Source organism: Rhododendron vialii, chromosome 13a (assembly GCF_030253575.1).
Source record: "Rhododendron vialii isolate Sample 1 chromosome 13a, ASM3025357v1".
NCBI lineage: Eukaryota > Viridiplantae > Streptophyta > Magnoliopsida > Ericales > Ericaceae > Rhododendron > Rhododendron vialii.
The window spans coordinates 28133384-28160795 of NC_080569.1; the positions used below are offsets into that span (position 1 = coordinate 28133384).

General features: G+C 37.5%; 3 protein-coding genes across 7 annotated transcripts; 1 reads left to right on the forward strand and 2 right to left on the reverse strand.

Annotated features, from left to right (window-relative positions):
• Nucleotides 1-578: 578 nt before the first annotated feature.
• LOC131312295 (ubiquitin-like modifier-activating enzyme atg7) lies at nucleotides 579-11970 on the reverse strand. Of its 5 annotated transcripts, none has more exons than XM_058339957.1 (15): nucleotides 11892-11970; nucleotides 6130-6338; nucleotides 4976-5190; nucleotides 4689-4880; nucleotides 4551-4605; nucleotides 4369-4463; nucleotides 4048-4237; nucleotides 3829-3934; nucleotides 3607-3751; nucleotides 3375-3533; nucleotides 2781-2969; nucleotides 2429-2629; nucleotides 1743-1858; nucleotides 1014-1173; nucleotides 653-931 (listed from the first exon to the last, which is right to left on the reverse strand). In XM_058339957.1, exons 2-15 carry the CDS (start codon nucleotides 6263-6265, stop codon nucleotides 764-766), a joined length of 2127 nt encoding a protein of 708 aa, XP_058195940.1. In that variant the 5' UTR covers nucleotides 6266-6338; nucleotides 11892-11970; the 3' UTR covers nucleotides 653-763. The 5 variants fall into 5 exon arrangements, with proteins under 5 accessions (XP_058195941.1, XP_058195940.1, XP_058195938.1 ...); XM_058339955.1 differs by having other exon boundaries at nucleotides 3829-3967; XM_058339954.1 differs by lacking the exon at nucleotides 11892-11970 and adding an exon at nucleotides 7657-7771 and having other exon boundaries at nucleotides 3829-3967.
• Nucleotides 10044-11507, forward strand: LOC131314077 (uncharacterized). The gene is made up of 2 exons (XM_058342571.1): nucleotides 10044-10223; nucleotides 11105-11507. The coding sequence occupies exons 1-2, from the start codon at nucleotides 10044-10046 to the stop codon at nucleotides 11306-11308; spliced, it is 384 nt and encodes a 127-aa protein (XP_058198554.1). The 3' UTR covers nucleotides 11309-11507.
• Nucleotides 11971-15314: 3344 nt separating the features above from the next.
• LOC131312297 (putative transcription factor bHLH107) lies at nucleotides 15315-20149 on the reverse strand. The gene is made up of 2 exons (XM_058339959.1): nucleotides 18836-20149; nucleotides 15315-15975 (listed from the first exon to the last, which is right to left on the reverse strand). The coding sequence occupies exons 1-2, from the start codon at nucleotides 19154-19156 to the stop codon at nucleotides 15502-15504; spliced, it is 795 nt and encodes a 264-aa protein (XP_058195942.1). The 5' UTR covers nucleotides 19157-20149; the 3' UTR covers nucleotides 15315-15501.
• Nucleotides 20150-27412: the final 7263 nt, after the last annotated feature.

Genomic DNA, 27412 nt, shown 5'->3' on the forward strand with positions numbered 1-27412 from the left:
AAACAAACTAAACTCGAGCATGTTTTGAAGTTCGTTAAGTTTCTGAACCAAGCTTGAACAATCAACTACTCAACTCATTTATCACCTCTACTCATAGGACAATTTTGTTCCTTCCGTTCCACATATATGTGATCAACGGGTTCCCACCCACTATCGAATGTTCTTAGAATTGATTAAACGCCCAAGAAATATACCCATTAATTTTTATTAGCCCACTAAAACAAGGAAAGAAAGAAAGAAAGAAGATGATAACAGAAAAAACACATAATCAAACCCAGGTCTATAGGGTACTATTTTACCTCTCCAGCCCTTAGGTAAATTCTTTAATTTTCCTTTTGAATTTTTGTTAACTCTAATGATTGTATTTGCTAAACCTAATATATACATGCAAATTTAACTGTATTTGCTAAACATAATATTTAAAACGTAACATGCAGAAAATTGAGAAGATTGCAACCGAATTAATCAGAAAAGCAGCTGAAAGAAAATCTCCAAAATTCTCTATATACCCTATAGTTCACTTTCATGCTTTAATGTATTTTTACCATAAAGGATGACAGCATACCTCCTTAAATAACTCCTAAAAATTCTTTGAAAAGCTACATTACGATTTACGATCACTTCACCATACAAGAAGAATACCGAAATCATATGTGGAAATGGCGAATTAGGTGAATTTAAGTTGCTTTCGCATTCGGTTTCTGTACAATTGGCAACGTATTGCAGCAGATAGTATTAAAGACTTCTTTAACAAAAAAACACCCTAGATTTCAATACAATCATCATCATCCATCTCATTATCCCAGTCCAACTGAAAAGAGCTCGCGGACTTCATCAGCTCCGTTAGTCCAGTGAGATCCTCCAGATAGGTAGGATGATTAATGGCTTGAAGAACGAAATCCATCCCTCTTTTCTGATATTCTGATACTACCTGAAATATAATGAAAATATAAGGGAAAATACGAAGACAAATAAAACTACTTCATCGCAAATTCATGGTACTAGAAACTTACAGTGGTGCAACAGGCAGTACAACTATTCGAGGCGTGGCCCACAAGTGTCATCTGAGAAAACTGTGAGAGCGATCCGCGAACTTGATGCGGTAAAATACCAAGAGGTTGCTCAGTGCTTCCACTATCCGTGGAGTTGGCAAACTCAGCTTTGGCACATATCCTGTAGGGGGGAACAACAATAAGAAGATAGACCAGGACTTGGAAATGAAACCTAAATTAAGGATGTGATGGGGACTTCCAGAACGAAAGCAAAAGGAAGAAGAAAACACGAGGAATTTTTTGGCTTTCCTTCCTTGCTCTGCTTTGTTTCCAATTGAAAAGAAGAAGAAAAAAAGCAATGAAAAGCACGCCGAAACTTATTTCCCTTACTAATTCCTTTCCCTCCCTTTTTTCTTCCTCTTTTTTTCCAGTTAGAAATGAAGCACACCTCCAATGCAAAGCACTTTGGACAAACTAGGTTAAACCTCGTAGTTGCAACTATCCACAAGCAACATTTATCTTGCAAGTCAATGCATTGCCAGCGGAAAGTGAACACAAGACCTCGGATTTACAGCTGGTCCCAACGACAACCTTAAAACTGCTAGACTATCCTGGTGGGTTTCCTTTTCATTCTTCTCTCTTTCCTTTCACAAGTTCCAAACATGCAGACTTCCCCATACACTATTTTTCTCCAAACTCAGACAAATCAGCAAATAACTAAGCTTTGTTAACACAGTTTTAAGTTTGTACCCATGAGGATGATGCAAAATGCCAACTAAAAGTTCGACAGCAAGTGCTGAAGCAATAGGTGCAAGCCCTGGACGCGTCACTGTGCATTGCTGGTCCAAAGTACGGTTGGCAGTTGACTGTACAAAGAAAGAGCAGTCAATGCTGATATAAACACACACACACACACACAAAAAACATATCCATACATACACACACACACACACACACACACACACACACATATATATATATATATATATATATCGGGGCGGTTCCGGGGACACCCAAAAAAACACCTCATAGTTCCCGATCAAATTTTGATAATCTGAGCCGCTCAATGTGATCAGAACGTGATTTTAAGGGCACCCAAGAGAAATCAGCAAAAAAAATGACCGGGAAGGGCTTGATCCGAACAGTTTCGAACAGTTTTTTATTGAACGGTTCAAATAAAAACTGCTCAAATCAAGCCTTTCCCGATCATTTTTTTTTGTTAATTTCTCGCGGCCACCCTTAAAATCACATTCTGCACACATTGAACGGTTCGGATCATAAAAATTTGATCGGGAACTATGAGTTTGAGATTTGGGGTGTTTTTTTAGGTGTTTTTTTTGGTGTCCCTTGAACCGTCCAGTATATATATATATGGATATCTACGTAATATATATAAATCGAAATTAGAAATCGTGTTATATTGGTTTACAAATTACATCAACAGGGGCGACCACGTCATTGCAAAAGTAACAACCCAATCTTGGCTCTCTGTCTCCATCTATCAGGGAGAAATTTCCCATTTCGGCAGCCAAAGTTATCATATCCTCAGCTTTAAAGTCATTAATGGTGCTAATAGGACCAGCGCCATGACGCATAACCAAGAAGCTATCGAACCCTAAAGCTGCAGTGATAGCGATCTGACATTGAAGTACATAAGTGTATAAGAACCTTTAATTACCGGTGTCCCAACAAACAAGTTGGAACTGGGATCAGTTAGCAAGACAATGGAAATTGATGGGAAAGTTCACAGTACAAATTTCATTGAAGAAATAAATAGAAGACATCAACCTTGTTAGAATTTGCACAGAGAAGAGTAGGGAGCCATCGACTCTCCCTAGTATCAGTCAACAAGAAAATAGCATCGTGAGAATCAATCAAAACTTGTAGCCGTCTGCAATCCTGAAGCACACTGTCCTCTTCTTGGCTAGGCACTGGATGCCCAGGCATTGGAATTCCCATCACAACACCTTCAGCTTCCTGAGAAACCAACAGAGATGGGCTGTTTATGTTAAGTCGCCGATTGTCCGAAAAATTAAGCATTGAAGAAAAGGGCCCAACAATGTATATAAGGTTGGCCAACACCCTCCCTCACATGCAACACCCTCTTTCACGTGGAGATCCAAAGATCCAATTAAATAGAGAAGCAGAATGAAAACAGAGAATAAGAATGCAAACGGTGACAAATGCAAAGAGAGAGACTAGAACCCAAACACCTCTAAAAAACCAGCTCTCATACCATGTTAAGCCATCAATTGTACGACAAGCTTAAGCTATTACCGAGGGGGCCCAAAAGGAATATCAGGTTATTCAAGAGTTTAAGGTACAAAAAATTGACCAGGTTGATTAAGTTAGATGCAGCTACACAAGGTGCAATGTCATTACCACAGCCGGAAAGATTCTTTTGAGACTTTTAACTGCTGCTATTGCTTTAAAATTGCCACCATTGAGGCAGTCCTCCAATGTGTAAAGAGATTGCCTCAGTGGATTAGACATGGCCACCTTGCCACTGTCGAGCAGTGTTATTTTCCGAAAACCCCAAGCCTGCAATTGCACGACAAGATCTGTTATATGTTCTACAGAATGGATGATAAATGTCAAATTCTCATTCACTCACCATAAGCATGCGAGCAACCTGGCATCCAAGTGTACCTGCCCCTAACAGAAGACACTTAGTTGCAGATAAGATGTTTAAGTTCAAAGAGGGTAAAGCACGCCACCTCATAAGTTTTAAATTCAAATCTGCTGCCGATATTGCTAACCTGTTCACATTTTGATCTGTAAATGTTAAGAAAGCAACCGAATCTGGACTATTGAGTGGAAAACCCAACAAATATACCTTTTTGGGTCCATGGATTGAGCAAGGCTAATACATCTTGGCACCTTCTTCCCTCTGTTAAACTCCCATCCCACTGCATTAGGCACATGTTGAGTATCTTTCCACCCTGAACAAATATTGTTCTTGTGTTCAAGAAAGCCTGTGCAGAAACCAAATTCAATGGTAGAAAGAGGAAGTGTTAATCAGAAGAGAGGTTTTACCCCATTTCTGCCGCTCTACCTTGTGAAACTGATAGCAAGGCTTCACCAATGAGGGACAAGCTGAGATCAGCAAATCCACGATTCTCACGATAGCAAAAGAAGCAAACCTTCTCGAGGTTCCATCTTGAACCAATAAGCGCAAGGAAGTTGCGAAGAGGCCAACCGGGGTTTGTCAGAAGATGACATGGGTCGTAAAAGCCAAATAGGAACTGCCAGTAACATACAATGAAGCATTACATGAGAGGTATCCAAAACTTTGACATATCAGGTTTCACTGCACTGAGTGTCGGAACAAACTGTCTTGGTCATTTTGTACAAAAAAGCCAGTATGTGGACAGACCTTATTGCCATCTTGTTGGTATGATGTCCATTCCTTCAGATGTTTAATAGTAGTACGTGAATTTGAAGCAATAGAGACCAGAAAAAATGGCACATCTGCGCAGACTTGTACACTTTAGAAATTCATACAAACAACATGCAACATCTAAGAGAATGAGTTTTAAATAATACCGGGATCATTACCTGTCGTTACACGTGAGCTGCGCCACTCATTACAAGCTGCTGACAGTGACTCAGCCTATATATCAAGATAACCATTATGTTAAAAAGTGCTAAGAAAATTGAAAATTACATTTGCAAATTTATAGACATTCCCAGCACCTCCTCTAGGCTCAACCACTGGGAAGCTGGCCTCAAATCAACCAAGGTCACAGGAGGATCAAGCACCAGAGCAGGGAAAGCAAACCAGTAATGAAAGCTCCACTTCTTAAGGTCTGCAAATGATATAAGAAGGAACCTTGAAAGTACTGCACAGTCCTCCTCAGCTTTTCCAGAATGAATGTCATCCCAAACCTGATATTCATGTTAAAAATACTTGTTAAATCATACTAGTTCGAAATAGAAAACACAAGTGCTAATCTATACTAAAACTTGATCGAACAAAGTACCTTCTGTGCTTCTGCCTTTAGCAACCCCTGTTTGTTGAGGGCATGGAAACCCTCAAACGTATTTGTATTGTATAGAATGCCAGGGACAGAACATCTGTTCCTGTTGCCTACGTTTGTTGTTACAGATGACTGCTCACTTTGTTCAGGTGGCAGGGATTCAGCAATAAGGCTTAAATGATTTGATACTCGAGAATTTGTGCAAGGTGTGTAGAAACCTGCCAGATTATTCTATAATATGGTATCCAAAAAGAAAATAACTCTACAAGGATGATTAAGATGCGAGAGGAAAGGGGACAAGAAGTACAACATAGGCAAAAAGCAAAACCAACAATATCTTGATCTACATAGCACAAATTGCTCTCCAATCTCTTGAAGTAGAAATCAACAGCATAGGTGACATGATTATTTTGCTTCTCATATACACCACATTAGCCATTAAATCAAGTTCGCAATTTTTTCCAAACTACAACTCTAAAAGATTAAAAAAAACCCTTTAAACTTTCTATTACAGAAATCAAAGGAAAAGTACCAAATAACACTCAGAGTAGTCCCCACTTTTGAGGTCAGCTAGGGGGATTTCCACGAAGTTCTACTATCAATTCATGACTTCCTCGCATTCTGATGTCAGCTGACTACGACTCATGCAAGATTCTAAGAGGCTGGATAATAGGTCACGGCTATTCAGACATAACTCTCCTGTCGGTTTATGCCAAGCTCTTTCTTATAAACTTGCAAAACAAAGAGAGCTACTTTCAAGAGCATCATGTGATCATATCTAAAGACTGTTTCACCACTATATAGTGCAAGCTTTTCAACAGCTTCCCAATGTCAATACCTTGTTATAAAAAAGAAATGAAATTGAGAAGAGAGAGAGAGAGGACCCACAATCCATGTCAGTGCGATTTGAAAAACTTCTCTAGCTATCTGAATTCAACCAAGAAAAGAAGAAACTGATAAATCAAATACCAAAGCCTCGCGCAAGATTAACGTTTGCTTATGGAATGACACGATGGCCATCCATGCCGCAGTTTATAATTTTCAACAAAATTTAGGTCACTCATGATGTGGCTGCAGTGATCCGACAATCTAATCATAATTGCAGAATACAGTAAATTTGAGTGAAATCTTTGGAAAAAGATAGTAAGGATGCATACCAGTTATCGGGATGGGGGATTCATCAATACCGAACTTGTTCAGCTTTAGTGAAGATAATCTATGCCAGAAACCCTCATCAACAGCACTTTGGAAGGGTGCAAATTGAAGGACAGATCCACTCTCTTTTTCTGTCATAATTCCTGTTGTAGTTCACCCTTCTTTATGTCTCAAGGAGATTTGCAGTCAAAGTTCCTTATGTAACAGCAACCTAGTTAATGAACAAAGTTGGTTCAAATAAACTCAACACAATCTAAAGAACGTCGAAACATTTGCATGTAGCTACAACTTGCAATGTGGTGAGAGTGAGACTTCTAAATACAAGATTGATGCTAACTACATAAAGTAGTAGATACGGACTTTACCAAGACAAAGGACCATGTATGAACTTTTAAAGAATCATACCAGTTTGTCAGTGACACATCAATTCTAAAGAATCATACCAGTTTGTCAGTGACACACCTTGTAACGTCTGATTTTTACTATAGCACACATGCTCTTCTATGATAAAATTGCAAGATTCACAACATAGACACGCAAAATGCCCATTTCCATAATTAACAAAGTCAATTTTCTGAAAATTTAGTTCTGCCAAGCAAAAGCCGCAAAACTATGAATATTACCCTATAGAACAATATTCGAGACCAATTGGGAAAAAAAAAGAAATTCCCTCTCCCTAGAATCAGATTCCCTAACCTCATTGGGGCTTGACTTCCATGTATCTCAATGCTAACACTCTACAACAAGCACCTGGAATTGCTACATTCTGGTACTTGCTCCACCATTCGCGGCGCGTGTCAATAGCGCACTGAATTACTGAAACCTAACATCTCCCACTAAGGAAATCCTCAAATCAATAGAACCGTTGTTTCAATGTCAATTGGTCCTCAAGATTCCTCCTAAGAATTAGCACCATACCCAGACTAGAACTGAAAAACTAAGTTCCCACAACCAAAGACAACTAAGCATTGTGCCCCAATTTACAATGAGTTCCCTACGAAATCTGACCATATCAAAACTAGGAAACAACCGACCATTAAGTGACGTTTCTTCAACAGAAGAATAGTTTGTTTCTCTTTTTTTTATAGCCGGATAGCTTGGATGCACCTCGACTAATTCCAGAGCCTGAAATTAACGATTGGGCAAAACCCTCTAGTGGCCACAAAGTTTGGAATGTTTGGCCGGATTCGAACATACGACCTCATCGCAGACAATCACTTATTGAGAAAGCTTTCTCATGCCTACTTGGCCAAACCCCTTGGGGTTGAAGGATTAGTTTACTGATGTCGCAGAAGATTAAATCACACCTAAACAACTAGAAAAGCAACCTCGTAAATCAGGGCAGAACAAGGAAAAACCATCGACAAAGATTTGACCCCAAATTCGAAACATGTAAGTAATAAAAAGCAACAGACCCCGATTGGGTTCTACCACAAGCCGATTATATCTCCATAAGTTTCAGAAAACAGAATCTCGAAAGATCAAAAGGGAATCAAAATTTCAATTAGACTAAAACTAAAAGGACTCACCTTGAAAATATTCGATCAACAGAGGGTTCCCGAGAGAACGAGAGAGAGAGAGGGTTATGCTTCGGGGATATCCTTGTTTGTGTTCGGCGGGTAACATTCGTACTTACGCTACCAATGGAGTATTATTTTTTACAGTTTAGCTAGTTTACCACTCCTCGCCGAAGTTGTTCCTGCAGCGAGATTACTTCGGCCCGGTTTTTTTTTTTCTCTCATTGTTTTCTCTAAATATTTATGCTAGATTGAAATTGAATTTTTAAGTTACATTTTTGTGCGTCGATGAAAAGAATTAGAAAATATAAATGTAAAGTCGAAAGTTGAATTTTTTTATATTGCGTTTTAGTGTTATTTTTCTCCTACCGAGACGGATTACTCCTAAGAAAAAGACCCCAAAAAAATAGCGTTCCAAAATTATCAAAAAAATATCATGCAAAACTAGACCCTCACTTTTCCTACACAGGAAAAAGCTAAGATTTTTTTTGATAATTTTGGAACGCTATTTTTTTTTGGATCTTTTTCTTAGTAGTAATCCGTCCCGGTAGGAGAAAAATAACACTAAAACGCAATATGAAAAAATTCAACTTTCGACTTTACGTTTATATTTTCTAATTCCTTTCATCGACACACAAAAATATAATTTAAAAATTCAATTCCAATCTAGCATAAATATTTAGAGAAAGCAATGAAAAAAAAAAAACACCCCAGGTTGAAGAGGCCGAAGTAATCTCGCTGTAGGAACAACTTCGTCGAGGAGTGGTAAACTAGCTAAACCGTAAAAAATAATACTCCATTGGTAGTGTAAGTACGAATGTTACCCGCCGAACACAAACAAGGATCCCCGAAGCATAACCCTCTCTCTCTCGCTCTATATTTTCAAGGTGAGTCCCTTTAGTTTTAGTCTAATTGAAATTTTGACTCCCTTTTGTTCTTTCGAGATTCTGTTTTCTGAAACTTATAGAGATATAATCAGCTTGTGGTAGAACCCAATCGGGGTCTGTTGCTTTTTATTACTTGCATGTTTCAAATTTGGGGTCAAATCTTCGTCGATGGTTTTTCCTTGTTCTGCCCTGATTTATGGATCTGGATTTTGGATTCAAAGTTGCTTTTGTAGTTGTTTAGGTGTGATTTAATCTTTTGCGACATCAATAAACTAATTCTTCAACCCCAAGGGGTTTGGCCAAGTGGGCATGAGAAAGCTTCTCAATAAATGATTGTCTGCGATGAGGTTGTATGTTCGAATCCGGCCGAACATTCCAAATTTTGTGGTCACTAGAGGGTTTTGCCCAGTCGTTAACTTCAGGCTCTGGAATTAGTCGATGTGCGTCCAAACTGTCTGGCTATAAATTAAAAAAAAAGAGAGAGAAGAAAAACAAATTAATTCTTCTGTTGAAGAAACTTCACTTAATGGTCGGTTGTTTCCTAGTTTTGATATGGTTAGATTTCGTAGGGAACTCATTGTAAATTGGGGCACAGTGCTTAGTTGTCTTTGGTAGCGGGAACTTAGTTTTTCAGTTCTAGTCTAGGTATGGTGCTAATTCTTAGGAGGAACATTGAATCAGCGGTCCTATTGATTTGAGCTGTATCTGAGGATTTTCTTGGTGGGAGATGCTAGGGTTCATGGTAATTTAGGTTTCAGTAATTCAGTGCGCTATTCACACGCGCCGCGAATGGTAGAGCAAGTACCAGAATGTAGCAATTCTAGGTGCTTGCTATAGAGTGTTAGCATTGAGATACATGGAAGTCAAGCCCCAATGAGGTTAGGGAATCTGATTCTAGGGAGAGGGAATTTCGTTTGTTTTTCTCTGTTGGTCTCAAATATTGTTCTATAGGGTGATATTCATAGTTTTGCGGCTTTTGCCACTACGTTAGCAGAACTAAATTTCCAGAAAATTGACTTCGTTAATTGTGGAAATGGGCATTTTGGTCAGAAGTGTGCTATCCCAACCAACACCGGAGTTTGATTTCAATGAGTTGAAGCTATTGAATAGAATACGAAGTACTTTCTTTCACCTTCGTTTGTATAATCGTATGCGATTAGCCTTTTCAACTCACGTATAATCGTATGCGATTAGCCTTTTCAACTCACTCTTAAGGCGTGTATGATAGCCGGATTCAGGGATGGGATAGGATTACGAAGGTGGAGGGCACTAAAAAACCTTGTTTGTTTTGATTTTGGCAGGCCGGATTGCTAATCTGAAGGGATTGTGAAACCCCCCATTTCACCGGATAAGCCATCCCATGGGGGGGGGGGGGGGGGGGGGGGGTTACTAACAATCCTGTCCCATATGGGATTGAATGTGGAAGACCTCCCCTTTTTAGCTATTGACACAATTACCCCCACTACATATACACCATTTCACCAGAACAAGCTCACCGGAAAAATCTGAACAATGTCTCTGGGCTTACCTGAAAAATCAGAACAAGTTCTCCGCCGACCTTCCTCCAACGATTCCGGCTACTTCGACTCCGGCAACCATGACTCCTCTCTCTCTCTCAACCTATCGTCTTCATTTTTGGGTTTCCGGACGGTGGGTTCATTTTTGGGTTTCCAGACAATCAGTTTCCAGAAGGTGGGTATGGGCGTTTGTGGGAGAAAGTGACATTATATGGGCTTTGTTTTTTGGTTTTCAATAATTGGGGAGAGAGAAAGGATAATGGGTGAGAGAGAGAGAGAGAATGGTTTTTTTATTAGTAATTGCATTTTTCTCAAGTCAAAATTGTAAATAGAGTTCTAATTGTAAGGGAAAAATTGGAAACACAAATTTTAATCCCATCTTATTCTAACCCAAACAAACATGTTATTAACAATCCCATGATTTAATCTTGCGCCAAACAAACATGAATAAAAGATTCATATCCTCATTATTAATCCCACCTCATTACCAATCCCAATCCTAATCCCATCACATTACGAATCCTCCCAAAACGAAATCTGCTATCAAACACGCCCTTAATCCTTTTCCAAGCTTCTCCTGTGAAAGTGTCAGTTTCTCTACTTTTCTTTGATTTAACCTCCTAGTCCATGAGTCGAATGAAGATTTTCTCATTTCTAGTTGGCCATGGGCCGTCACCACTTTCTCCACTAACCTCCATAACCTCATTGTTAACAAATCTAAACAGTAGATATAGGGGATGGTATAGAAATCGAACAGCTTGGACAAAGGACAAGATTATTTCATAAAAAGCAAGCAATGAGGTTATGGAGGTTTTGTCATGAATCTTTGTATCCTATTCAAAAAGGAACAAGGACATTTTGACATGAATCTTTCTGCTCTTTAGAAGGCCAATAAGATGAGTCATTTTTCATTAATATGGAAGTAGACCTGTCTTTCTTCGGTTTCATGCTTTCATAAGAGTACTGTAATGCACTTACTACCCTGCCTTCTACACTGTTAATACCAGGAGGAATATTGAATATTGCATCATGGTTTTGCCTGGTGACATCTAAAAGGATTACTTGCACATACTTCAGAAGATTAGATATTTCTATTCGACAACCGAACGAGCATTTGAAACACCCTTTAGGTCAAGAGAGCTTCTCTTTGAGAAGCAAAAGTTATTCCAAAGCATCCACAAACACACGTATTTGAAAGGGCCTTATGATAAGATCATTGTTAATATATATATTGTATATTCAATTCCACCTACACAATAACCTACACAATAACCCATACAGACACCAAATCCATGCCTACATCCATACCACCTCCATACCTCAGATTTATTTCCTTGGTTTCATCTACATGTATATATTTGTGATTCCTCTTCTGTAATGAAACAGATCAACTAAAAGCTTGGAAAAAAAAGCAATTCAATGAAAGCCCAGGTCATTGTTTGACACATAACTCATATCAACCAGATACATAACAACAACAACATCAATTAGCAACCAAAATTATCAGAATAATAGTAGTAGCAGAACTACCCAGAACCAATATCATAACCTAGCAGAAGTAAGAAGTAACAATAGAAGAACATAGATTTAGTCCGTACCTCCTCTTCAAAATGGATGAATAAGAATTTACAAGAAGAACATAGATTATACATATACAACTGCAGAATTTGAGTTTCATAAAGAGGAACAAATATCAATGGACCAAACACACAAACCCAAAGGGATCCATCTAGGGTTTTGCAGGAGACTGGGAGAGAAGGGAAGAGAGCGACGAGAGAGACGAGAGAGACGAGTGAGTTATGGAGAGAGAGAGAGAGCGAGAGGGAGGGAGGGAGGAGCGTACCAGAGAAATCGCCAGAGAGACGATCGGGATGACAATCGGACGGGCCTTACTTCTGTTTTCATAACTGGGAAAAACACCCTTTTCTAGTCTCTATCTCTATTTATAAAACAGAATAGGCGTGGATACAAGTTATTGAAATGGCTAGGATTGATTTAATTCAAGGACTGAGAGACATTCTTCTTATCTCATTAAAGAGTCCATTTCATCAAAGAGTCCACATTTTAAATCTAATTACACAACTACCATATATGCCTCGCCACCACATTTCAAAACGACATATTCACCGTACTTCATATTTCGTCTTTCGAAACCCCCACGCCAGGGACCCGGGGCTCTGCTGCCCACATGGGGGCGCAGTAGCCCCTACCCAGGAACAAAAACTTGCCATTTTGCTGGGAAAAAAATCCTCACAATCTATTTGCAATCATATGGAGTAGAAACGTGATTATGAGAGCTCTAAAGACAAGATTTGATTATGTCTCTTTAGAATAATATGATCATCAGAATAATAAGATCTTCACGCCTGTTCAAACGGATTAAAAATTGAAACACTTAATTTTTTAACCATATTTTTTAATATATAAACGTTCTCAAAAAATTAAGTACTCAAATTTTCACTCCGTTTGAATCGGTACAAAGATCTTGTTATTCTAATCATATTATTCTAAAGCGTCGTAATTAATTTTTATCTTTAGGGCTCTAATATTAAGTATATGTTATTTATTTAGAATCCTGTGGAGCAGAAATATGATTATGAGAGCCTTATAGACAAAAATTAATTATGACCCTTTAGAATAATATGATCAGAATAATAAGATCTTTGTACCGATTCAAACGGAGTGAAAATTTGTGCACATTTTTTGAGACGGTTTATATATTAAAATATAGTTAAAAAATTAAGTGCTCCAATTTTTAATCCGTTTGAACGAGCGTGAAGATCTTATTATTCTAAAGAGACATAATCAAATTTTGTCTTTAAAGCTCTCATAATAACGTTTATACTCCATAGGAATGCAAATAGAGGTTGAGAATCTTTTTTCCCGCAAAAGGGCAACGTTTTTGTTCCTGGGTAGGGACTGTTGCGCCCATGTGGGCAGCAGAGCCCCCGGGTCCCCACGCCAGAATTCCTCTCTCTCTCTTAAGGCACCACCTCCATCACCATCGTCCTCTCTCCCTCCTTTATAAGTTCAATGTTTTATTTGTTTAGCATCCTTTTCTATTTTGAAGTTTGTAATTATTGCTGGGTTTTCGGTTTCTTATTAATCACCCATGGCATACGTTTGCTTTCAAGGTGTTTGTTAAAATGCATGGTAGAAATAGAATGAACTTCATTCAAACATCTTAAAAAAAGCCAAGGAAACAAAATCAAAAAAAATTTATGGGCTCTTCAAATTCCAAACATCATTCAAAACTCCCCAGCTTATAGGCTTTTTTTTCCTCATTCAAGCATTTTTTCCCATCCCTTTTGAAAAAAAATGAAATGAAATGAAATAAGCAGCAAATTGTAAACGAAAAGCAGAACTCAAAGAAAAGAAAGGCCTACCAACATTATTTTTTTGATCAGTACGTATTGGCAATTCTGGTGAAAGAGAAGTATTCTTAAGCCAATTAAGCAGAACAGGCCCCGAGGAAAAACAGAAAATAGTTTTGGAAAGAAATCGCAGGAAGTGTAGGGACCCAGAGGCTCGGATTCACTTGATCCGCTAGTCTTTTTCCTTTTGTTCCCTTAAATTGTGGTCAAAAAGCCTATTTTTGCATATACAAGTTGACAGGTTAGCTGTTTCGAGTAATAATCTCCACACCTTTCTTATACATTATAACTTTTGGTTGATGCTGTGGAACTGTACATTGTTGCATGGGGACCAATTTTGCTTTAATGATTACCAATAATCCTTCTTCCTTGATGGTTTTAGTGCTCTTACATTCTTGGCTTGTGTCGATAAGAAAGATTGACAAATTCTATTTATTTCAGTGGGTTGCTTATGTGGTGGTTCGGTGGGTTTTTTTTCTTATAATTTTTTGGTCTTTTATTTGGAGACCGTAGCTCAATGATTCCCTTCTTGAGGTGATTTCTTTTGGAGGCCGACACTTGAACTGTCATATTTATTGTAGCTTCTCATTTCGGTGTACCTTAGACTCTTATGAACTTTTCTTGACACCTGATGGTGTTTACATGATTCAGTACCAAAATGCTTGGTTGCTATGGCTTATGGACAATGCCCTGGTAGCTTGGATCAATACTGATTTTGGTTGCTGCACTAATTTCTAGGTGGTGCTCGGCATTTTCATTCTTCAAGACAGGGGCTCATTTTGGATCAATACTTCAAGTTGGTTTGTGCTCTCCTATCTCTTAGTTGGGTTTATGCACATTCTGTGTCGGGTTGTGATCTGAAAACTCTTTTCCTTTTTTGCTTTGTACTGTTCCTTTTTTATTTTATCAAATTTGTGCTGAGTTGCAGATGATTGTCGCGGGGTAATCCTTTTTTTTATATCAATAAAAAAAATCTTCGCCATTCAAGAAAAATGGGTTAATTTCCAGCAATTTGGAACTACCTAAAAAATTTTAGCTACTTACAAATTGAAATAATGTTTTGAGCCACTATCAAGATTTAAAGGATAATTTCAATTTCAACCGAGGTGTGTAGTGCCGTAGGCACGGGCAAACACTAGTTTTGATAATTTCCAAAAATTCTTAAAAGTAAAAATAAAAACAAAAAAGTAAAAATATGTTACCAAATAAATTTTTTATATTAATTTTTAAAAATAAAAACCAAAAACTGAAAATAAAAAGGTTACCAAACACCCCCTTAACTTCTAGCTAGTAATTATTATTAAGGGTGAGTTTAGCCTAACTTTTCATAGACTTTTCAATACAATTTTTTTAATGTTTCTCTTAATCTTTACAAGTTTCAGATCAAAAAAATTGTCTTTTTATTTTTTGTCTCGACAAGAGGAATTAGAGAAATATACAGGTGCTCCAGAATCAATTTCATGCAATGAAAATATACCTGTCACATGATCATGATATGAAAAACAAACCTACTATAGGTGTGAGATTATCCGATGCTCTTGGGGTGTGGTACTCCAGGTTTTTCATCATTACACATTGATATGGTTTCCACATTAATGTGTGGTGATGAAGGAGTCCCGAGCACTACATAATTATTCATACAAATGATCTAAATTAAGGCAAAATCGAGAGAGAGAGAGAGAGAGAGAGAGAGAGAGAGAGTGTCCCACTTTTAACAAGGAATCAAGCATACACAAATGCACCATAGGGAAAAAATGAAAGAAACAAACAACAAAGACGAAAACGCAGTCCGCTATGTAAATTGTAAGTGGAGGGCAGGGACTAATCCCAGCAAGCGAGCTTCCCAACTGCAAGCTGCTTTACTTCCACCATCTTATTAACACACAAAAGACTCATTAAACAGTACCAAATTTGTCATACATTCATGTTCGAAATAAAGATACACAATATACTGTTCTACATATGTGTGTGCCATCACAACATATACATCATCACATAGGTCTTTAAACTTTTCACAACCTTCTTCTATGTTACAAAGTATATGAACATATCTATTGCCACCAACCAGGATCTCCACTCTCACGAAGACGAGCTCGAAGAATCAATATACGAAATCCTTCGCCTCTTGGTCGGTAATGTTGTTCTCGGCGAGTACTCAGCTGATGCAGAAGCCTTGTCGAGGATACCACTCAAGGCTTGATGAACAGAATTCACAAGTAGTTGGCACGACTCAGCATTTTCGCTATCAATATCCTTCCTACTGGTGAAAACAAAGACATTTTTGATGCGTTCCCCCAAGGTTGAGATTTCTGCCTTCACCGTGTTCAGATGAAGGGAATCAAGAGCTTGTCTCAGTTCGGGCATGAGTTCAGGCCTGTAATCGCAACAGAGAGATACCCTTAATGAAAAACTCCCATCTTCATCGTGATGTGGTTCCACTCTTACTTCATCATCGTCCATTGGGATAATTAAACCCGTAGCGGATTCTCTTGCTGTTTTCTGCAGTTGTTCCACTTGGGTGATCACTTCAGCAAGCAAAGCAGCTTTGTCCATCTGTGAACAACCATTCAAACTAAGAGTAAGCTCAAATCATGCTACATACATTTTTATCTTTTGGATAAATAATATCTCATGGAGGAGACTAGATTGAAGCAGTTGAAAAGTGAAGTACAATTACTATGACCAGTAAAGCTGTTTTTGGTTCAAAAGTGAGATGATATAAACAAATGCGAGCATATATAAATTCTGTTTGCATAAACTCACCGTGCCAGAAACAGTGTCGAAATAGCCCAGTACGAAAAATTAAAGATAAAGACCAAAACAGTATCATGACAAGGACACAAATCCTGAATTTCGTGTAATCTGTTTCCATCAGAAAATATTACAATAACCCCTCTCTCTCTCTCTCTCTCTCTCTCTCTCTCTCTCTCTCTCTCTCTCTCAATTACCTTTGATAGGAAATATAACAGAAATAGAAAACCTTAGGAATTGATCAGCAGGAAGTAAAACTTAGTTTCATTTGTTCTTCACTTCTAGTAGAAAGAAATATTTTTGAGCAGTTGAAATAGAAAATCATTTTCAGCCCAAACATTCTAACATGAAGAGTACACGGAAATGGCACTGGATTTTAATTTAATGTCGACAAAGGACAAGTTTTATGTAGTAGCAGAGCTACATGCAATACGCACAACGTGAGATCATGAATTCCAACACATATTTTCTGCCAACTGAGAAAACAAAGTTTCCATAGAAAAAGAATAGAGGTTTATGGGTTAGGTAGCAGCATGTTCTTCCATACTGATCACGAGCCATTTTAAGTTTAACTAATAGAATTGACTCAGTCAGCTGAAATCAAGAGAGAACACAGTCGTGAAAAGTGAGTAATACACCAGATAATTCCAATTTCGATCACTTTTGGCATCTTGAAAGGGGAGATGAAAGCTAATATATTACTTTACAAGAGGAGTAAAATATTCAATGGCAGTTCTTTCCCCAGACGTATGTGCTTACGTACTCGATCAGGCACCATAAAATATGATAATCACGAGATAAGCATCACAATATACGATGAGATCCTTATCAAACCACCTAGCACATACCACGCATTTAATCTTGATAAATTCAATTAATGACGACTGTTGTATAATTTCCTAACCCCTGCACCTTTGATACTCAGAATTTCTAACCTCTCTAACTAGGCAAATCTCTCTCACGGGCGTACTTCTTGTTAACCAACCATAAGATCACCTCATGTAATACAAGTTGAAATACACAATTGATTTACTTACCGGAATAAAGATGCATATCTCTCTCTCTCTCTCTCTCTCTCTCTCTCTCTCTCTCTCTCTCTCTCTCTCTCTCTCTCTCTCTCTCTCTCTCTCTCTCTCTCTCTCTTTGACTTCAAAAGTATTTGCATGCAATGATCAGAAATATCAAGGAACCATAAGATCACCTGATGTAATACGAGTTAAAATTCTCACCAATAATTGATTTACTTACTGGAGTAAAGATGCATGTCATCTCTCTCTCTCCCCACTGACTTTGAAAGTATTTGCATGCAATGATCAAAGATAGTAAGGAAAGCTTATCAATATTTGGAAAAAACGCATTCAACAATTCCCAAACTTAAAGTGTGCAGAGTGTCCAATGACTCTAATTATAACCCATTCTCTGAAAACAATGTTGATGTAAACTACCCCGGGTAAGTGAGATAACCTTGGCTATTTCTCATACAACAAATGGTGGTGCAGTCTTAGTACTCGGATTCCAAACAATTAAGTAAAAAAACCTAATACAGTCTTTCCACTAAGAGACTTTTGTTAATGAAGTCAAGTTGGGATCCCTTTGTTCCCCTGTAATATAGTGAAGCCCATGCCAATTGACCATAGTTCATTAATGCCTCTCTTCGGAGACTTCATGGATTCAACTCTGTATTGTCTGAGCGTTAATGTTATGATGACAAATAGGTAACAATAAAGCTCATCAACAAATAAAGGATGGAAAGGTATACCAATACCACATACACACGCATGCAATAAGAAGAACAGCGATTGTATTTTTATGAACAAAGAACCTAATTAAGCTGGTCAAAGTATCTTAGCTAGTTAGCTATGTCAAGGTTGAACAAGGATTACTGGTATACGGAGTTTCACATAGCAACTTAGCAAGAACCATTTCATGTATTATATAAGCTAAAACAGCCATGTTGTGCTTCCCACATCACCTCAATCATTCACGACGTCTAAGGATGCGATGAATCTAAAAGAAAGCATAATGAAATGGAAAAATTGTCAGTCTGGTGTCTCATAGTCTATTCGAATAATCCCAAAGTTCACAACATTTCAAGGAATGAAATCAGGATAATATCCGGATTATTACTGAACGGATGATATCATGTGCAGATAGAAGTCTGACCATCCAACTAGCTACAGTTAAAAAATCGTCTCATGTATAGTCTAACCATCTACAATTATTGAACCAGACTACTTGAAAACATCAAAGTTTTTGATAATTCAGGTGTCCGGGTTAGCTTATGCACACCTCGACTATTCATGGGAGACCAATCCTAGCAGTGACCCTAATTAAAACGAGAGCAAAGCTTTGTGTGGAATGGCCCCAGTGATAGCACCTGAGAGGTTTCACCTCTCAAACATGAGACCCTATGAGAGAGCAAACCCCTAAGTCCCTGGCCTTGACCATCAAGCCAACCCCTCAATTTCCTTTTAGAATGCTTTCTAAAGCATACCATAAAGATTTTTCATATCCTGGGGCTGTTCTACTGCTAAAATCATATACTGAAACGTTGATGGCTACCCAATTCACCAGAGTTAGCAATAAACAGTTTGAAAACAATTAGATGACACCCAATATTGAAATCAGCCAAAAACCACAAATTCATAGAAAAACAAACTACCTTTTCAGTACAAGGCACAAGGCCGCGAAGCGTATTGAGATGAGCGTTGATCCTTTCTCTTCTCCTCCTCTCCGCCTCACTGTGGCTCTTCAAAGCTGCCACAACCTTCTCCTCTGGCACCCCCACACTCTTCTTCCCAACACCAGTTGGAGCCTTCACCAGCTCACCCCTCTCCCCATCCAACACCAACGACTGCGCAACTGACACCGAATCCGACCCACCTCCCCAGTTCCCACCCAAATTCCCCGAAAACGGATCCAACATCTCCAAACAATTGGACCGGAAATTCGAAACATTAGAATTCCAGGAGTACGAAGTCATGTTTCAATGTTACACTAAACTTCTAATACTACCGCTACAAAGAGCCAACAGGCCTTTGGCCCAACCGCATCAGGAGTGCACGGAGATAGCACGTCAGGAGTTCAACCCCTCTTCCAAGGGGTTAATCCAACTACTCTAACAATACAAACTTTCACCGATCAAGAAAAATATTAATGCTACGAAGAGCCAACCCGCCTTTGGCCCAACGGTATCAGGAGTGCACGGAGAAAGGTGATCAGGAGTTCAACTCTCTTTCAAGGCGTTCACCGAGACAAAAAAAAAGAAAGAAAGTATATTACTGCTACGAAGAGCCAAGAGAACTTTGGCCTAACGGCATCAGGAGTGCACGGAGACAGGAGGTGAGGAGTTCAACCCTCTTCCAAGGTGTTAATCCAACTATTCTAACAATACAGACTTTCACCGATGAAGAAAAAATATTACTGCTACAAAGAGCAAATTGAGACTTTACTTATCCCTTGTATCAATTGAAGAAAGAAACTTAATACTGTTCGGTATTGATGATCTAAGGGTCATCGGAACCAGGAGGGCGAGTGGTGGGTGCAAACCAGAAAGAGAGGATTCTGAGCCGAAACTTGAGCTTAGAAGCAGTGAATTGAGCTATTGTCGTTGTGGGTGTGGTCATACCTGCCATCACGTGAAAGATGAAAACTTTTGGCTGGTTTGGAGACAAGATCACGTAAACATCCACATTTTCTTCTTGATGGTGAGCATTTCGATGTGTGGGGGTTTGAATACGTGAGACCCAGTTGAGGAAATTGATGAATCTACGATGGGATGAATCAAAAACCCAAGAAAATATGTGTGAGAGTGTGCAGAGAAGGAGACAAAAGATTTGGGGTTTGAGAGAGATTTTGAAGATCTGATCAGAGTTTGGAGATAGCGCCGCCCAACAAACAAACAGCTATGCTGGTTTTGGGTCTTCTGAATTTTCAACTTATAGAGAGAGTGTGCTAGTTTGGTGGAATATTATGTTATTTGGTGCTCCCGGAGTACCATGTGACCATTTATATTGGGGCAAATTATGCGGCAGGTACATTGGTTTTGTTTGGTTTTCATCTTTGAATATTTTAGTTTTGGTCGTGGGTGTAGAGAGAAATAAGAAAATAATTGGAGAGACGAGTAATGAGTAAAAAGGGATAAAAAGAGAAATGAAAGTAATAATTAAAAAACTCAGGTAATGATTAAAAAACAAAAACAAAACAAAATTAAAATAGAAAACGATCAAAGCCAGTAATATTCACTTTTCTTTGGTATTTGGGAGACAAGAAAGACTCACATTATATTGTGGCGATCGTTTATTTGTACGGAATAACACGTGGCAGTGTCCGGTGATACCATGTGGTACTCCGAAAGTATGGAATAATTGGCCATTTTTTAAATTTTTTTATTCGATTTTTAGAACTGGTTGGAGGGATTCTATTTTCCTCCCCGTTTTTTCTTTGTATAGCTCTCCTTCTTTGCCTTTTCTTTTCTGTCTTATTGTTGAGAAATTATTCTATACCCTCGGGGCAACACGTTATTTTTGACAAGTGGTGTCTCACACCAATCATTGAATATCTTATGGAAAGATTGTTGGTCATCATTCCACGTCAAACATCGTTCTTAGAGCAAGTACATCAAATAACGTAAAATGTTTTTTTCTTTATTTTGAAGAGAAAAATTACAAAAACTTATTTGCACCAAATTAGGTAAAAGAAGAGGTAAAACTCATTTGTGAATAGTTTTTAGTCATTTTTACCTAAGTACTGTTCATACTCTTTTCTTTTTTATTGTTTCTTCTTTCTCTCTCCTTCCTCCTCTCTTTATTTTTAATATTAGAAAAAGAAAAAAATAATACTTTAATAAATAATAGGTAAAATGAATTATATTAGTGTAATTGCGAAAGAAAAAATTGATAATTAAAATAAAATTAAGAACTGTTCACAGGATAATTTACCTTTATACCGGTAAACTTGCTCTCATTGCCCAAAACACATTTAACTGACCGTTTGAGGCAATAATAGTTACTGACAACACAAAGCCTTTTCAGTCTTCCTCGTCTTTTCAATCTTCCTCTCTTAACTTCTCACTCTCTAAAATACAATAGGCGCGTAAGATTTGAATTTCCTTTTGTTTATTTTGGGTTTACATCTGAATATTTAAACACTCAACAAGTTTTCTGCATCAAAAAGTTAAAGGGATACTTGTATTTTTTTGTTTTTATTCAAATTTTATTTTGTATTTATTTGTTTTGCATCAAAATTTTATAACTAATTAATTCATCTCGATTAGAGGAATCGAAAAAGTAAAAAATTTTGATCGAAACTCATAAATTTTTAAATAAAGACAAAATAAGTCAATAAGACAATTATTTTTACTTTTTTTTTTTTGAAAAAAATTATGAGTTTCGATCAAAAATTTTTACTTTTTCGATTTCTCTCGTCAAGACGAATTAATAAGTCAAAAAGTTTGATGCAAAACTAACAAATGTGCAAAAAAAAAAATGAATAAAAACAAAAAAATTACTCCGTAAGTCAAAATGACTTTTGAAGCCAAACCGACCTAATAAATAGGGATGGCAATGGGGAGGGTCGAGGGTGGATGCCACTATTCCCGTCCCCAAACCCAAATTCCTCCCCATTCTCACCCCAATCCCCACCGAAGATTTATTTTTACCCTCCATCCCCGCCCCAAACGGGAAATGGGGATCCCCGCGGAAAATCGGAGATCCAAAGATTCCAAAACTTTTTTTTAAAAAGAAAAGTCACCGGCTATTGCAAAATACAAACCATGAAATCAAATTCAAAAAAAATAAAAAAAAGAAAAATCTAGGCTATCATTACAAATCAAATTAAAATAAAAACAGTCACATATCTGCTGTCATAGTGCCATGACAAACTAAATTTAAATTAAAGCAGTCACATAGCGGTTGTCATAGTGCATTACAAAACAAATGAAATTAAGTTTAGTCGATTTATTCTCCATAATAGCAAACCATTCGGATTCAGAGAGAACAGCTTTAGTCTGAAGAAGATTAGAGAAGCCTGGAACAAGAACACAAGCAAGAATGAGATGTAGAGTCGTAGAGATGGTGGGGAATGGAGATCTTGTGTGCGTCAGTGTGTGTGGGAGGTGTAAAAAAATGAAATCCTAACTTCTTAATTTTTATGTATATATATATAACGGGGATTCAAGGCGGGGTGGGGCGGGGATGGGTTGGGGATCGGGGCGGGGCAGGGACTAACTCATATTCACCACCTACCCGTTTCCCACATATTTTTAAAAATTATCTCCATACCCTACTCAATCTCCAAATAATCTCCGAATTATCTACCCATTTGGGTTGGGGAACGGATTGGATTGGGCCAAAATTGTCAACCCCACTAATAAAGGACCAAAGAACGACGAGAATAAATACGGAATACTACCCATTCTGCCTAAATTTTGATATTTTTTATTTTTGTTTTATTATTCATTAATCAACTGTCACGAAGAGACAATTTACAAAAAAAAATTATGACCCAAAAGAAAAATCACAAAAGACGAAAAATATCAAATAATTGCTATTGTTAGTTTTACGTCAAACATTTATGTAATATTGGTTCGTTTGGACGAGAGGAATTGAAAAAATATGAAATTATATTTTTTACACAAATATTTTGGAAAATATCCAGGGAAAAATTTTGAGCTTTTACTTGGATATTTCCCAAAATACTTGTGAAAAAATCAGTTGGCCAGGACTCTTGCATCTCATCAGAAACTCAGAAGTTTGAGTCTCTCCATCTGCGTGTAAGTGTTTTTCCCATAGAGGGTTTTTCCTTTCTCTCTTTGTCTCTACCCTATAATGGACTTATTTTTTTTATTGATTAAATTGTTGGATTTGGTTGTCCTGAGTTTGTACTCTGTATTTTGTATCTGATGTAAAATGATATTTTCTGTTGATTGAAAAAAAAACATATATACTGTACATAGGATTGCAGAAATAGCGGCCAAAACTGGAGGGAAAAAATGTGAGCCAAAATTAAAGGAGGAGAGAGAATAGCAAGGTTCAAAATTGATAAGACAGGGGTGGGTAAGATGTTAACGCCGTGCCTAGCTATTTGTTTTGGTTGGCTGGCCATTGAGAGTTATTGACGTGGCAAAAAACCGACAAGAAGTCAATAAGGCAGGATTTGATTGGTGTGAGGTACTGCCTGCCAAAAATGACGTGTTGCCCCAAGGGCATAGAATAATTTCTCCTCGAATTAATTGTACTCTTTCTCTGGCACTTCACTTTTTTCCATAGGCCCCTCCGTGTACTTGGATTACACAACCAGCCATTCAAAAACTTACACGTTGCTATTACAACAAAGAAATGCTAATAAGGACCCAGCCAAATTTAAGCCGTGTTTTGAGACCACCACATGGGGGAAAAATGATTTTTTTTCCCTTAGTAACTAGATGTCTGGGCTAATTTGAGCACATCTTGACTAATTTCATAATTTAAAAGTTAACAATCGGGCGAATCTCTAATGGTCCCAAAATTTGAAATATTTTGCTTTTATAGAAATGGAACATGTGACCTCACAAGTCAAAATTTTGTGATTAAATACCCCATTACCAATACTCCTGGAGAAGTCGAAACAATTGCGATAGTACTTCGGGCAATAAACAAGCCGAATTGAGCCGAGCTTAAAATTGTTCAAGCTCATTTGATAACTACTTTAATGAACTCGAGTTGAGCTCAAAAAAAAAAAAATTGACAAGCCAAGCTTCCCTATGTTTCACTCAAACTCGAACTTGTTTACGAATCTTAACAAATCAAAATATTAGATATTTACACTCTCGTATAGGTTTAAAATTGCAAATGAATTTTGTTTTCTACATAATAGTTTATATAAATTAGAATACGTGCAAAAAATTTAAGTTTATAGTATTTTTGAAAGTTTACACATGTACAAGATATAAAAAATTCATTATGTACAATTAAAATTGATGCTCAAATTTGGTTCGTTTAGTATCCAAATCGAACTCAAATAAGTATTTGTCGAGTTAAGTTTTGAACAATTTATGAACAACTCGGTTTGCTTGTAGCCCTAAATTAGTACTCGTGAAAAGCCTGCTTTAAGGTTTTTTCAATTTCCAAGGGATTTATCCAAGTGAATACGAAAAAACAATAAGTGCTCCTTACAGATGCCAAACATTTCAAACTTTGGGGCCACTGGAGATTTGTCCGGTCTTTCAGTTCAAGGTTCCAAAATTAGTCAAGATGCACTCAAGCTGGTCAACATCCATTTATAAAATAGAAAATTGATATTCACGCTTCCAAAATTACTGATGATGCTCCACTATAATGTCACGAACAAAGTGGAGCACTATCAGTAATTTTCGGAGCGCGAATATCAATTTCCATAAAATATTCCTGGCGTGCCGGCTTCAAACCACGGTTTAGATTTGGCTGCATCACTTCTTTGATGCAATCATTACATATTAGCTGATGCGTAAGGTTTTGAATGGCTGGCCGTGTAATCCAAGCACACGGAGGGGCCTATATCGAATATTATTATGGGTCACGAGAGCAGAAAGTCATGCTGAAAGATTATGACCCCGTTGGTTTTGGAATTTTGAATTTAGATTTATAGGTAATGAGTGCAGAGAAAAATAGAGTAATAATTGAAAATATGGGTAATGTTTGGAGAGAAATAGAAAAAAAAAATGAGTGAAATTATTGGACATAAGTAAAATAATGATTAGAATCCAAAATTCAAAATCTTTAAACAAACGGGGTCTATGTGACTTAGGTCATCTCCACCCAAACTAGCGCCACCACTAGGCCTCCCACCTACCTTATCCACTCACCACCTCTAACCTCAACCCAATGTCACAATGTTAGCGCTAGTACTTCTTCCTCCTCCGGTCACCACTAACGCCAAATCCACCCACTGTTGTGCTGTCCTCACAGTACCTTTAGTTGCATAACAGGTTAAAAATCTGAGCTTTATCGCACCAAACAAAAGGAGTCTGTTCGAGTTTGAACAAGCATTCTCGATTGGTAACGGTTGAACGAAAAATTCGGTACCATATAATTGGACAACTTATGTGACTAAGAACATTTCTAATGGTTTGGGCTATTTTTCTCAGCCAAAACTATTTTTTGGCTTGCTACAGTAGTATTTGCCAAAAGTTGACAATGGTGATCCAATCCAATGGTGTCAAAGCCATTTTTTCCCTTTTAACTTATGACGACTGTTAGATCACTGACATTGGTATTTTGACCCCAAAAAAAAATGTAGTAACGCACCTATATTAATGTGGCACTACATGGCTTTGCCATTTCTTGTGCCAAATTTGGCTTCATACATGGGAAAGCTATTTTTTTTGGCTTGAGAAATGGCCTGTTATTGGAGCTCATTTATTGAGATCCTGTGATAGAAGAAAAAAACTATTAAGAAAGCCTAATTGTGTATAAGTAAGGTGACATGCACGGTTTGGATTTTGAGGGAAGTTTTTGAGAGAAATAGACAATTTATTAGAGACCGTGCTCAGGGGTTTTGAAACCCCAAACCGAACAAGGCCCGGACTTTGGACTAATTGCTGCGACGTACAAAGACCATGCTAATTAACCGTGATTAAAGTATCTTCTGGTGTCAAAACCATCCAATCTGGTACCAAAGAATCCAAATTAAACTTCTAAAAATGGCATTTTGCCTAAGCTGCTAGGCATGAGCAAATAAGTGATTGTCCATCCAAACGAGGCAAAACATTTCAAATCTTAAGGCACTAGAGGGTTCGTTAACTTCAGAGCTCCGGAATCAATCGAGGTGCCCGCATAATGGCCCGGACATCTTGTTTTCCAAAAAGAAAAAAGGAAGAGAAAATCTTGTTTACGGAAGTGTTGTAAACAAGTGACTGTTTACAACACTCAATCGTGACCGTCAAAACGTGTTTTGGATGGTCGGGATGTTAATGAAACTTTTCCGGAAAAGAGTTAAGCTTTTTTCCGAAAAAATTTCATTAAAATCCGGACCGTCTAGAACAGACTGTTTACAGTATATCTGTAAATAAGACAGTCTCAAAAAGGAATCCCAACTCTTGACTCGTCAGTTTAATCATGTACAGGACTAATAATTAGGTTCTGAGTCTACTAACATAATTATCATAAGTGGTAGATATGCCACTGGAGTTCTCATTAGGTTCCATTTGTGCAACTAATTAATTAGGTTTATTAGATGTCATCGATGATGTCTCACAGAAAGTTTAAATGTGAGTTTCTAGGTTCTTATTTTATATATATATATATAAATCAGTCGAAGGACGTCATGGCATTGCACTAAGATAATGTAGAAAAGAAAGCTGTAGCATTAAAATAAAACATGGTAATATGTGCCTTTTTCTGTTTAATCAAATTTTTTATTTTTTTATTTTTTATAACTCGCTTATGCAAGTTAGCTTATGCGCAACTTAATTATTCTTGGGAAACCAATCCTAGTGGCCACTAGCAAAGAATCCAATCAAAGTCGAAAAAAAGCCCCGTACGGGTTGGCCCCATAAGAATTACTAGCACCCTGAGAGGTTTCGAATCTTAAGGAGATCGAGAGCAAATCCCTAACTCTCAATTCTTGACCACCAAACCAACCTCGGAGTTTTGTCATTCAATTTAATATGGAACTACGGGACGTGATTACTGATTATATAGTTGGTTAATAATTTGGTGTGATAACAACTGTTAAAAATCTCAAAAAAGGGTCAATTGTAGGCGCAGTAAAATCATGATAGCCAATAATTTCATGATCCGAAAGATGAATGGAAAGGGTAAAAAAAGAAAGAAGAGGAAAGATGAAAGAGAACTTTAGACGGAAGTTAGTTGTTGCTACCCTCGGCATTTTAAGTACGTAGGGAGGTTTTGCCAATACAGTATACATTAGCTCAGAGGAAAATTATTGGGTTAGTACGTGGGGGAGGTTAGTGAGTTCAATTTTACCGAACACAAGTAATCTTGGCCTTTAATTTATTCAATGGCTTATTCATTTATTTATTATTTGCTTGGGTAAGTTGGATTGTTAAGTTTGATTTAATTATTGTGAACCCTTACAAAAGATATATATATAGTAGTCCATTATTGTGTTTCTTGTTGTAGTATATAGCAGCTTCTTACTTCATCAATGTCCAGTGAGGGATGCAAGGTGTGAAGATAATATTACCAAATGATATTGAGTCTACCTTATCACCGAATTGAGCTAATTGAGGCCAAATTTGGAACTCATTTTCTTAGCAATA

What these genes read in the sequence shown, in the direction of transcription:
- LOC131312295 (XM_058339955.1), bottom strand. Translation starts at nt 6,265, where the DNA reads ATGACAGAAAAAGAGAGTGGATCTGTCCTTCAATTTGCACCCTTCCAA. An exon ending in AGTGGTTGAGCCTAGAGGAG is followed by an intron (nt 4,606 to 4,688) that starts GTGCTGGGAATG and finishes CTTGATATATAG; the next exon opens with GCTGAGTCACTGTCAGCAGC. An exon ending in CAATCCATGGACCCAAAAAG is followed by an intron (nt 3,752 to 3,828) that starts GTATATTTGTTG and finishes AAATGTGAACAG; the next exon opens with GTTAGCAATATCGGCAGCAG.
- LOC131314077 (XM_058342571.1), top strand. Translation starts at nt 10,044, where the DNA reads ATGTCTCTGGGCTTACCTGAAAAATCAGAACAAGTTCTCCGCCGACCT. An exon ending in AGACAATCAGTTTCCAGAAG is followed by an intron (nt 10,224 to 11,104) that starts GTGGGTATGGGC and finishes GACATCTAAAAG; the next exon opens with GATTACTTGCACATACTTCA.
- LOC131312297 (XM_058339959.1), bottom strand. Translation starts at nt 19,156, where the DNA reads ATGACTTCGTACTCCTGGAATTCTAATGTTTCGAATTTCCGGTCCAAT. An exon ending in TTGTGCCTTGTACTGAAAAG is followed by an intron (nt 15,976 to 18,835) that starts GTAGTTTGTTTT and finishes GGTTGTTCACAG; the next exon opens with ATGGACAAAGCTGCTTTGCT.